The sequence below is a fragment of the Oryza sativa genome, chromosome 8 (assembly GCF_034140825.1).
Source record: "Oryza sativa Japonica Group chromosome 8, ASM3414082v1".
Taxonomy (NCBI): domain Eukaryota; kingdom Viridiplantae; phylum Streptophyta; class Magnoliopsida; order Poales; family Poaceae; genus Oryza; species Oryza sativa.
In genome coordinates this window covers 3,560,268-3,572,392 of record NC_089042.1, presented here as the reverse complement: position 1 = coordinate 3,572,392, position 12,125 = coordinate 3,560,268, and the positions used below count along the sequence as shown (strand labels likewise).

Below are 12,125 nucleotides of genomic sequence, written 5' to 3'. Positions count from 1 at the left end.
TTGAAGTCCTCCCTATCCCACTCCAAAAACGACAACAGATGGCGCTGCGACGATGATAACCAGCACAACGATGGTTGTTGATGCAAATTCATTTGCATGTGTTGATGTTTGCATGTTGGAAATGGAGTGAAAAATAGATGTAGTGCTCTTTAGATGTGGATTTGAACTAGGATCTCTATATGTGGATTTGAAAATACAGTGCCATCTTTGGATGTTGATTTTGAAAATGCAGCGCCATCTTTGGAATTTTTTTTTGGCAGAAAACCTTTTTTCTAGTGGTCCTCTTAGTAATGCCGCCTGCAAAAATAGATATTCACAAGTGGTCCTCTTAAGGTCCACCTCCGAAAATCAATTTTTTCAAGCGAACCGCAACCGGGATTTTCAATGGCCTTAGGTTGCTAGCGTTTATGTCAGCCACCTGCGAAAATTATTTTTTAGAAGCGTATTTTAAGAAAACATTGGTCGTATCCATTTTGTTGGTTGTGTTGGCCACTTGCGAAAAATTATTTTTTTACTAGTGCATTTTGAGAAAACATTGGCTGGTCCATTTTGCCATACAACAAGGTGCTATTTCTTTTCGTCCTAAAATAATGAGTGCACTTATAACAATAATGGTATGCCTAGTTAGTAGTATTATTTTTGAATGAAAAGCGTATTATGTTTTTTTGGTGAAACACAATACATACACACGCACTCATACAAACGGGCGCACATACATGAACTCACGCACATAATGAAAAAATATTATTATTATTTGAGAAACACGGTACAAACACACAACCGCTCAAAAACCATGTACAATCACCCGTATGAACACGCTTGGACACCCTTATGATTACTTTTAAAAGATAGGGCCAACATATTTTATATTTAAGAAATGTTGCAAATATGTAAATTACACCTGGAGACATAGGTTGTGTTTAGTTTATGTCAAAATTGAAAATTTGGTTGAAATTGAAATGATGTGATGGAAAAGTTGAAAGTTTATGTGAATAGGAAAGTTTGGTGTGACGGAAAAAGTTGAAAGTTTGAAGAAAAAGTTGGGATTATGATAACCAGAGTATCAAATAAAAACAAAAGGTACACTATTGTCGGTAGGTTTTACATATCACTATTGAACAGCAAGGCAGTCTGACCTGGACACAGTACCCGTACTTTCGTGCCACGCTGGCACCGACAAAGTCAACCGCCCAATCCAGAGCTTCTCTGTACACGTGGTGGCCCACCTGTGCACAACCTGCTTCTGGTTCTACCCTGTCGTGTACTGCCGACACGGGCCCGCGCCTGAGAAGTGGCCCACGGCCCACCACCATGGGCCACGAACAAGCAGCATCCATCTCTGATCGCGCGGCCTATTTACAGCCCATGTGCAGGAAGGCTGACGGCCCGGCCAGGGCTTTCGTCCGAAGCCCATGCTTGATACAGTGGGCCAACCAGGCCCATGTTATGTGATGCAGCCGCGTAGTTGCTCACGCGAGCCCTAGACGCCGCCGCCCTTCTCCTTCCAGGTCTCGCCGCCGCCGACGCCGACGCCCAGGAGCTCGCCGTCCTCCGCTAGTCCCACCGCCTCTCCTCTCGCTCTGCCTCCCCCATCAGGCCAGTAGCGCCCCCATCCCTCTCTCGACCTGCTCCTCTCCTCTCGCCATCTCGCCAAATCCAACACAGGTCCACGGCAACGCCGCGCATCTCGGCAGCGCACACATCGGCGGCGCATCTCGGCAGCGGCAAGCCGGCGACGAGCTGCAGCGCTTCAAAGCTTGATTACCCAAATACTACAAGTCAGTCTCCTCTCTAATCTATCCTTATTTTGCATTTGATAGCAGGTAGTCAATTACTCAATTAGGAATTGGTTTTGATTTCCTAGATGAAAGACAAGTACAACTTTAAAATCATTCACCCAAGTCCAGCCCAATGGTAGTGAGTTCACTCCAACCCCACAAACCGATGAATCCATCCCAACCCCACAAACAGCAGGAACAGGGGCTATTAAGTAACAATGGGCAGCTTGCTCTAAATGTGATTGTTGCTGACCCTAGGCTTTGAGGACGCGCAATCACTACCATGACCTACATACTTAGTATGATTCTTCCTTTTTCAGATTCAGCTTCAGGTTCTCTCCCTACGGTAGATGAAGAGTGAAAATTATGTCCCATTAAGTATTCTAGTGATTTTTTAGTTCAGTGTTGTATTTTTACTGTATGCTTAGAAATTTTGGTTGAAGCTTGCTTTTTCTTTTCCCTGTAATTTCACTGTGCTTTAGTGTATGAATTATCATGGAGAGTTTTAGCCTTCAATTTGAGCCCTAGGCGTCCAGCGATCCTGGCCCCGCTCCGCTATCCTGGATGGTGAAACGCAAAAGTACTTATGTGGGCATATCGTGGGTGTGATGCAACTATATATATATGACTGGGTGTGTGGGAATGGGATCATGAAGTTTGTTTCAGTCTTCACCCATCATATTCTTTTAGTCTTGTGTACACTACTGCTGTCTGATTTGTGCTTCACTACTGAGTTGCTCTATGCCCATTCATCTCCATTTTCCTGTAGATGAATTTATTAACCTCTATATTTGAGGTCAGTCAAAACAGATAAATTTGATCGACTTCCAAATGATACGGTTTCTTTTTATTATAGCACTGTGCTGATTTCAGTAATTGGATCCCTCAAATTGTGAAATGCTTGCCAAAGGGAGGAAAGTTGCTGGAAGGGGCGGAGACATGTCTGCACACTATGCATTTGGGCCGCAGGAAGATGATGCGATTATTAAACATAGGCTTCTGACCAGGACAACAACTACCAGGGGTGAACCACCACTTAAGAAGCTTCAGAAGAAGTTCATGTCCTTTGCCACTGAGGTTGAGAAGGATGCAGACAACATAAGTGACTGTGAGAGGCTGTACAAGGCCTTTTTACAGGAAATTAATACTTTTGAGCTGCCTCTTCTTAAAAGCAAGGCTGTCGTTGATGCAAACCTTAGGGAGAAGGAGAGCTTCAACGAGCTGCAGGATGAGATTCAGCGACAAATCTTGCAAGCTCAGACTGATATTGAGGATCTCAAGAAGCAACTGGAACAGAGCAAAATTGAGAGGCAGCACAAAGAGGAGTGCGAAGCAATCAGAAAAATGATTTCTTTGCAGCCTCCACGATCAGAAACAGAAAAGCTCATTGCGGATCTTGAGAAGGAGATTGCTAATTTGGAGGCTGAGAATACTGCATGTATAAGGACCCTGGAACTAAGGAAGAAGCAGTTTGCTCTTCTTCTTCATGTGGTGAGTTTATTCGTCATGTTACTTTTGCTTTTCTGAATCATACCTTTTTCTTTTCAATGTAGAGTGGTACAGAGGATACTCAGTTACTCACTGGACTTAATTAATCTGGACGGCAGGCTTGATGATAGTTTACAGGCATCGTTTCCCACAATACAAAACTATGTATAGGAATTATTGGCCAGATTAGTAAAGATATGTCTGTTTCTGGATTTTACATGCTAAGCTATTAGCTTCCATTTATCTAAGAAAGGATCTTGAAAGACTAATGTAGTTATTTCAATCATTTTTCATTTTCTTCCTTGAAGCTTCCTAACATACTCATGCCTGGATCCGGTATATTTTTTGCAAGTAGAATGATGCCTATTGATTTCTGATGTTGTATCTATGACAGGTCGAGGAACTGCAGATCTCGATCGATGATGAGCAGAGGAGCATAGCAGATGAGCTGAGAGCTGCCACTGAAGAGCAGAAGATGAGCATAGAGGAAGTTAGCGGCGGTGCTTCAGATGCCATGGCTGTAGATTGATCGACGATCCTAGCAGAAAAGCGAGTTGCATTCCTGTTTCCACAAAGGCAGCTCTACATTATCTTGGGGACTATATAGCACTGAATCGCCTAGATGACTTTGTACCCTGACTCATGATTATCATCACTCTTGTAATTTCATCAGTAGTAAGTTGTAATCGTGCCCTTTCTTGTCTGAGGTAACAGAACATCATGGTGTTGACATATGCGCCTCCAGATTCCAATATGTATGATTGTTATTATTTACTGAACAATCGGCAATGATCTTCTTTGATGCAAGCTGAGGTAAAACCGTCTGCCCTGGAGAATTTGGGTACATACATGCATGTTCCTGTTAGTGGAGTACTTCAGATTCAAATATCTTTTCATCCATGTTAGTACCAAAACCAAGAGTAGGTTTGGTTTGTTGCCTCAAATATCTTTTCGTACCATAATTTTGTGTACTTTAGAAACTTCCCCAAAAACACAACAAATTTGATAATGTATCAAACCAAACATATTGGATCAAGTTTTGAGGTTCGCACGCCAAAAAAAAAAAAGAAAAAAAAAAGAGGAACCCTAGCACGGTCCTCTGGCCCCCTTTCTCTTCCTTTCTGATGAGCTGCTGGTAGAGTGGAAGATCTCTCTAGTAGATCTAGTAATTGCTTTGGTTTTTCTCTTGTCATCAATGGCGGATCTTCTAGTGTAGGTCCTTGGCTATCTTGTTTTGATAGATTCTTTTAGATGGGGGTATGATTGGCTATGGCCTTCGTGCCCATAACGTTGTTGTATAGACGGAGATGGCGATGACATTCTTTGAAATAATAGTCCTCCAGCTATCACGTTGTATGAATGGAGAATAGACTATGTGTTTTTTTCCGCTTCATCCGATTATTATAGTACCGTATGGCGAATGGATGATGTGGGATGACGAACAAAAACATGTTGGATGTAGACAGCAAAACGAGTGTGGTATGGACAATGGACAACAGGCGAAGCCCAGTGAATGATCGAATAAATCAATATTTTTAAGTATATAAGATTTTTTTTCTGATCTTCGTCTACAAGACATGACAAATTGGTCTCCACGCGTCATCTGTGATGCACGTGTGGCGTGAACGGTCTCCATGCGAGCCTATGTATGATTTTGGAAGCGAGATCATGCACCTGCCACACGAGAGTTGAGTGAGAGTGTGCATGCTAAGACAATCTATATTATTTTGGGTTTTCTGACCAATACTTAACCTAATTAAAGATTTATCTATTTTGGAACAATATTAATATGCATGCTTAATTGTGCCTTTAGCATTTAACGGTTCCATTTACCTGTAGCAAAGCACAAGCCTTTTGCTAGTTTATTGCAACATGGAAAATGTCATCCCCTTTGTACTTCAGATCGCTTGGATGATCTAGAAACAATTGTTATTAGCACGTTTAGTATATTTGACACTGTTTTCTCATAGAATTTAAGATATTTTACACTCTTTCGTGCTATCAAAATTAAAAACATTTACATATTATTATGATTATTGATTAACTATGTTACGATTTATTATTCTTCTTGATTTGAAGGTGGGTGTGTGACTACTACATGTTTATATGTTTTTATGAAGTATTAATTAGGTATCATGTGGTTCTGCTTATAGGCTTAGCTACATCCAAGCTTGTCAGTATCGTATCGGGATCCTAGATAGTATCATTTTGTTCAAAGTAGTATCGTATCGTAGTATTGTGATACGATGAGATTTTATTTTTTTAAGTATAATTAATATTTGTATTAATTACATATAACCACTCTATATAAAAATACAGTAATAATATATGGCATACAAATAGAGAGACATTTATCAAGAGAAACCACATTGGCGCTAATATTTTTGTTTAACAAAGATTCTTAAGATACATGAACACGACAAGCACATGTAGATAGTTCTTCTCCAAATTCAAACATTGTCCAGACGTCTAGCTAGCAACATTTACTTCGAAATAACACTGCATCCACATTTAGTTGCAACATTGTTCCTTTTAAGCATGTCTGTGCTAGCACTAGCACTAGCGGTAGATCATGCAAGATTTTCTCCTGTTGATATTTCCCCTTTATCTCCAACCCTAAGTTCCTAAATGAACATGAACACAACCTCAAAATACATCCTAAATTTCAAGCTTCAGCTCAAGAATAAAGATATTACATGAACATGAGTAAAAGTAACACACTAACACACCTTACTACTACAAGCTGCAGCTGGCAACTGCCCCTGAAGCCTCTTCACAAATAAACTTCTGCTGCTTCACGAACAGGCCAACAAATTAGCCTACAACAAATAGGCAAAACAAATCGATGAGAAAGAAAAGGAAGAAAATGAGAGAACAGAGAGATTGGAGATCCAAACTGAGCAGAACGAATGAAGCCGCCGCAGCGTCGGTGCGACGTCGCGCTGCCTTTGGTCTCGTACTCCCGTGGGGAACTAGTGAGAGAATGGATAGATCCAACTCCAAGTCTCTATTTTCTCTCTTTCATAAGGTTTCCACTAGACGTATGGGTTGTCCAATCTAATCCAAAAGCCAATTTTGCACAAGATCAATTTTGTGTCGCCATTTTACGACCTGTATCCCGATCCTAGCTCGCTCCCACCTGAAAACGATTCATGAAGCGACACATATCATTTTGCTAGGCTAGTATCGTAGTATGGTGTGATACCACGATACGTATCCTGATACTGACAACCTTGACTACATTTACTTGGTCACTTTTCTTGAATACACTTCCCGAATTGTCGAATATTATTTTTTTTAAAAAATGAAATAACTTAAATTTTAAGTTATTTATTTATTATGTGGTAATAGCTCATCTAATTTTTACCAAAAAAAAAAAAGCAATTCCGACTCTAGTTTTGCTTGTAATTAGGCAGGACAAGTGGTGAAGGAGATATCGAGTCGGCGTCATGGCCTAACCCGCCTCCGACTCTTGGTTCTGCTTCGCCTAACATTACCGCCTCTAATAACTCGTTAATAACTCGGCAAAAAAAAAGGAAGAAAAAAATATCTCGCACCTCCACGCACCACCGCATCTCCGCCTAGGGTTTCCTCCTCTCCAAGCTTCGCCGCCGCCCGCCGCCGCCGCCGACATGGGGTCTAGCGACGAGGCCGGCTCCTCCAAGCACCACCGCCGCGACAAGGAGAAGGACCGCGAGCGGTCCTCCTCCCGCCACCACCGCGACCGCGACCGCGAGAGATCCTCCTCTCGCCACCACCACCGCGAGGACCGGGATGACGACCGGGATCGGGACCGGGACCGGGAGCGCCGCCACAGGGAGAAGGAGCGGGATCGCGAGGAGCGGAAGGCGCGGGAGCGGGAGGAGCGGGAGAAGGAGAAGGAGAGGGAGCGTGCGCGGCGGCGCGAGGAGAGGGACCGCGAGGAGAGGTCGAGGAGGCGGGAGGCGGCGGCGGAGGAGGAGGAGGAGGATGTGGACCGCGACCGCAAGCGCCGCCGCCGGTCGTCGCACCACCACCACCACCACCGCGACGCGGAGCCGGAGGGGCCGGCTTCGGGGGCCAGGGAGGAGGAGGTGGTGGATGTGGAGGAGGCCGAGAGGCGGCGCCAGAAGAAGAAGGAGGAGGAGCAGAAGCAGCTGGACGAAGAGATGGAGACGCGGCGCCGCCGCATCAAGGAGTGGCAGGAGATGAAGCGCCGCGAGGAGGAGACGAAGCGCCGCGAGCAGGAGGAGGCCGGAGTTGGCACCTCAGCCGCCGCCGCCGCGGCCCCCGCAGAAGCAGAAGATGGCGGCAATGCCGGGAAGAAGTGGACCTTGGATGGCGAGGAGTCTGATGAGGAGGGGAACCAAGAGGATGGTAAGAAATCCGATGATAATGGTGGTTCTGGTGCCGGTGCCATGGACGTTGATGTTCCAAATGGGGGTGATAATGCAAACGGCGCCAATGCTATGGATGAAGATGAGATTGATCCGCTTGATGCGTTCATGAACTCGATGGTATTGCCTGAGGTCGCAAAGCTTGAGAGCATGCCTGCTGCCAATGTGGATGACAAGAATGATAAGAGTGCTAAGGATGCTGTGACTAATGGGGATAAAAAGGGGCCAAAGAAGGTGATGGGGAGAATTATACAAGGAGAAGACTCAGACTCGGATTATGCAGATGACGAGGATGATGAGGGTGGTTCCGAAGATGAGGATGATGAGGAGTTCATGAAACGTGTCAAGAAGACAAAGGCAGAAAAGTTGGCTATTGTTGACCATTCTAAGATCGACTACCAGCCGTTCCGGAAGAATTTCTACATTGAGGTGAAGGATATTACAAAGATGGCAGCTGAGGAAGTGGCAGCTTATCGGAAGCAGTTGGAGCTCAAGGTGCATGGGAAAGATGTACCCAAGCCAATAAAGACATGGGTGCAGAGTGGGCTTACCAGCAAGCTCCTTGATACAATCAAGAAACTTGGTTTCGAGAAACCGATGTCTATACAGGCACAAGCACTGCCGATCATAATGAGTGGGCGTGATTGTATAGGAATTGCAAAGACTGGATCAGGCAAGACTCTAGCATTTGTCCTGCCTATGCTGAGGCATGTCAAAGATCAGCCGGCTGTTGTTCCTGGAGATGGCCCAATTGGGCTTATAATGGCTCCTACTAGAGAGCTTGTGGTGCAGATACATTCAGACATTAAGAAGTTTTCGAAGGCGCTTGGCATCAACTGTGTTGCTATCTATGGAGGTTCTGGAGTTGCCCAGCAGATCAGTGAACTGAAGAGGGGTGCTGAAATTGTTGTTTGTACACCAGGCAGGATGATTGATATTCTTTGCACAAGCAGTGGGAAGATTACTAATCTTCGGAGAGTTACATTCTTGGTGATGGATGAAGCTGATAGGATGTTTGATATGGGTTTTGAGCCTCAGATTACTCGGATAGTTCAGAATACTCGTCCAGATAGGCAGACAGTTCTTTTCTCAGCCACTTTTCCACGTCAGGTGGAGATACTGGCCCGTAAGGTGCTGACAAAGCCTGTTGAGATCCAGGTGGGTGGGAGGAGTGTCGTCAACAAAGATATCACACAACTGGTTGAGGTGCGGCCAGAAAATGAGAGGTTCTTTAGGCTGTTGGAGCTGCTTGGAGAGTGGTTTGATAAAGGTAAAATTCTTGTTTTTGTCCATTCACAAGATAAATGTGATTCTCTACTCAAAGACCTGTTCCAGCATGGATATCCATGCCTATCCCTGCATGGTGGGAAAGACCAGACTGACCGTGAATCAACACTAGCTGATTTCAAGAGCAATGTGTGCAGCTTGCTGATTGCTACCAGTGTTGCTGCTAGGGGTTTAGATGTCAAGGAGCTTGAGCTTGTTGTGAATTATGATGTCCCGAACCACTATGAGGATTATGTTCATCGTGTTGGACGAACTGGACGTGCTGGGAGGAAGGGATTTGCCGTGACTTTTATTTCTGAGGAAGAGGAGCGTTATGCTCCAGACCTTGTTAAAGCTTTGGAGCTCTCAGAGCAGGCTGTTCCAGAGGACCTGAAAGGTCTAGCTGATCGTTTTATGGCAAAGGTGAAGCAGGGAACAGAGCAGGCCCATGGAACAGGATATGGTGGAAGCGGTTTCAAGTTCAATGAAGAGGAGGATGAAGCACGGAAATCTGCAAAGAAGGCTCAGGCAAGGGAATATGGTTATGAGGAGGACAAGTCAGATTCAGATTCTGATGAGGAAGGAGGGGTTCGTAAGGCGGGAGGTGACCTTGCGGCACAAGCTATTGCTGCTGCTCAAGCTGCTGCTGCTATGGTTGCAGCAAAGGCTGCTAGCAATGCCAACCAGCAAACACAAGGCACTTCTGTAGGGCCCTTGCTTCCTCTAGCCATTGCTTCAAACACACAGAATAACGAGGCCACAGCACGTGCACTGCAGGCTGCATTTAACATACAGCAAAATCTGGCAAGGATACAAGCACATGCAGTCCCAGAACATTATGAGGCTGAGCTTGAGATTAATGATTTCCCACAAAATGCCCGCTGGAAGATCACTCACAAAGAAACATTGGGTCCTATCCAGGAATGGACGGGTGCTGCAATCACTACAAGGGGAACCTTTTTTCCTCAAGGAAAAATTGTTGGTGCTAATGAACGCAAGCTGTACCTGTTCATAGAGGGCCCCACTGAGCTATCTGTCAAGAAGGCGAAAGCAGAATTGAAGCGTGTCCTTGAAGATTGTGCCAACCATGCTCTGAACCTTCCTGGTTCTGCCCAAACTGGAAAGTACTCTGTTATTTGAGGGGCGGAACAGATGTAGGGATTTTCTTGACAAGGTATGCAGGAAAAAAAAGCATAGCATCTAGGATTGAATATTAAACCCAATCGATGTATTTCTTATTCCTTTGTCTTATTTTGACTGCCTGATAGTTTCTGTGTTATTGTTGGCTGGTGTATTTTATTTACTGACACTCTCTCTATTTTTGCAGTGCAGCTTTCATGGGTTTGCAGACCACAGTGCTATTCTTGGATTGGTTCTTCCATATGCGCGGCTCATATTTTAAATCTTAGCTATCGTGCATGGCAGCTAATGCTTACTTTTAAACTTATTATTGCATGATTATTGTGGAGATTGTCTAATCTAGAATGTTTTGACAATTTCTGTAGCTACTATTAACAGTGGTGGTAGCTTGCTGTTAACACAGGATGTGTTCCAGGCAGTCTGTTGTGAACACTGTTATGTGAACATAGCTCTCAAGCTATGTTACATTGTTCACCCCGAGCACTAATGGGGCATGCTAAATGCAAGAGAAGGTGCTGAGCTTTCTAGTGCAATTTTGGAAGTGCTTGTTGGCTTTTGATGCTATAAACCTAATAACTTGTCTTATATTCTTGCTTTGAATAAATCGGTGCGGTGGCACCATTTCAGTGACATAATGGAATAAGTGTTTGATCGGCATTTAAATAATGCAGGTTTATGCTTTTCGTTTGCTCACTTGGATGCTATAAACAGGAATTGGTAGTTCACATGGGGTATTAACGTTTTTTTCTGACTGCTACTTGTATGATCTGATTCAAGCCTTTCATGTGTTTAAAAAGGTGCCGTGATGGTTCTTGTTTTGGTCTTCAGATACACTTTACTGATCCAGGTGCGGTGGACGATGGTGCAGCTGCTGTTGAAGGATGAGGCTGCCTCCGCGTATTATCTTCCCTTTACATAAGAGTTCTTTATCTGTGTCTCCTCTTTGCTTGGAGTGAGATGCAGTTATTATAAGCTTATATAACTAATATCATCATCGTCATGTAGATTGCTGCTGCTCCTGTTGAGTTACATTTGTGAAAATGGTAGTGATGCTAGAATGTGACCTAGCACAGGATACAGAGTTTGCTCTTCTTACCTTTTTCCTCTTGAGCCCATGCTGATACTTTCTGCTGCCCACTTTTCCCTCTTCATTTTGGTAGAGAGCCTCCTGCATAATATAATATACTACTAATCTATTGCATTGCATTGTGCAGAAGATAGCACAACAGGTAGCAGGTATGTGCAGGTAAAGAAACTAGAGGGCTTCTTGATTTGTTTTCCCTTTTTTCTCCCCCTGCATGTCTAGGTGGTACCCTATGCAGAGTCTGACTCTGGCTTTAAGCAGTTGTGCAATCAGAGCCATGGCATTGCCGCATCGTAATCTGCAGCTCTGGGAAGCTGGTGTTGCCTGGAGAGTGGGCTGGCTATGGCGATGTATTTACATTGTGTAATTATCACCTTTGTACTGGAATTATCAGAGACGTGGGTGAGCAGGAGAGATGTGTTAACGATCCATTAGGAAAGCCAAATGCTCTTCAGACATTTTTTTCCCAGTTCCGCTCCTACAGCAACCTCTATAGTCATATCCTGCTCATTGCCAGATTATAATGTGTTGATGAAACATCTTGTTTATCTGGGTGAAACTGAGGGAACGTGGTCCCTAAATTCTCATCTAGTATTAATTGTTCTCCGCCTCATCTGTATATTCCTAGAATCTATAGAATCTCGTCTGCAACGACGTGATCTGTATGTTTGCATTAATATTTGTTACAATCCAATCGCATAGCCCAGATTAATACCATAACGCTGCTCCCTTCCAGGCTTACTGCCGTCTAAAATTCTCATCAATTGGTAACAATAAAAAAATCTGCCGCATCATCTATCTAACGACTTAAGCCCAGAACAACAATCAACATGTGGTTGGTTATGGTATGTCAGTTAAGCAATGTATGTACGAGGTCTCGCATTCTTTTTTTTTTTGAAAGAAAAGAAGGAATGAACAGTAAGAGATCTCGTGGCATATGCATATAGGATGAGGCATGGAGTTTTTTGAGGTCAAGGTGGTTAAAATCGTGAT

At 44.0% G+C, this 12,125-nt stretch overlaps 2 protein-coding genes across 14 annotated transcripts; both read left to right on the top strand.

Moving 5' to 3' along the window:
- Window positions 1-1,492: 1,492 nt before the first annotated feature.
- On the top strand, window positions 1,493-4,073 carry LOC4344717 (THO complex subunit 7B). Of its 2 annotated transcripts, none has more exons than XM_015792659.3 (3): window positions 1,493-1,778; window positions 2,689-3,269; window positions 3,661-4,073. In XM_015792659.3, exons 2-3 carry the CDS (start codon window positions 2,718-2,720, stop codon window positions 3,793-3,795), a joined length of 687 nt encoding a protein of 228 aa, XP_015648145.1. In that variant the 5' UTR covers window positions 1,493-1,778; window positions 2,689-2,717; the 3' UTR covers window positions 3,796-4,073. The 2 variants fall into 2 exon arrangements, with proteins under 2 accessions (XP_015648145.1, XP_015648144.1); XM_015792658.3 differs by having other exon boundaries at window positions 2,635-3,269.
- Window positions 4,074-6,789: 2,716 nt separating this feature from the next.
- On the top strand, window positions 6,790-11,750 carry LOC4344716 (DEAD-box ATP-dependent RNA helicase 42-like). Of its 12 annotated transcripts, XR_010742879.1 has the most exons (6): window positions 6,790-10,082; window positions 10,236-10,560; window positions 10,720-10,779; window positions 10,877-10,943; window positions 11,054-11,294; window positions 11,394-11,723. XR_010742879.1 is itself a non-coding variant. In XM_066312865.1 (2 exons), the coding sequence occupies exon 1, from the start codon at window positions 6,899-6,901 to the stop codon at window positions 10,046-10,048; it is 3,150 nt and encodes a 1,049-aa protein (XP_066168962.1). In that variant the 5' UTR covers window positions 6,790-6,898; the 3' UTR covers window positions 10,049-10,082; window positions 10,236-11,648. The 12 variants fall into 12 exon arrangements, 2 of the variants coding, with proteins under 2 accessions (XP_066168962.1, NP_001409373.1); XR_010742880.1 differs by having other exon boundaries at window positions 10,241-10,560; window positions 10,877-11,294; XR_010742875.1 differs by having other exon boundaries at window positions 10,877-11,294.
- The last annotated feature ends 375 nt before the right edge of the window (window positions 11,751-12,125 follow it).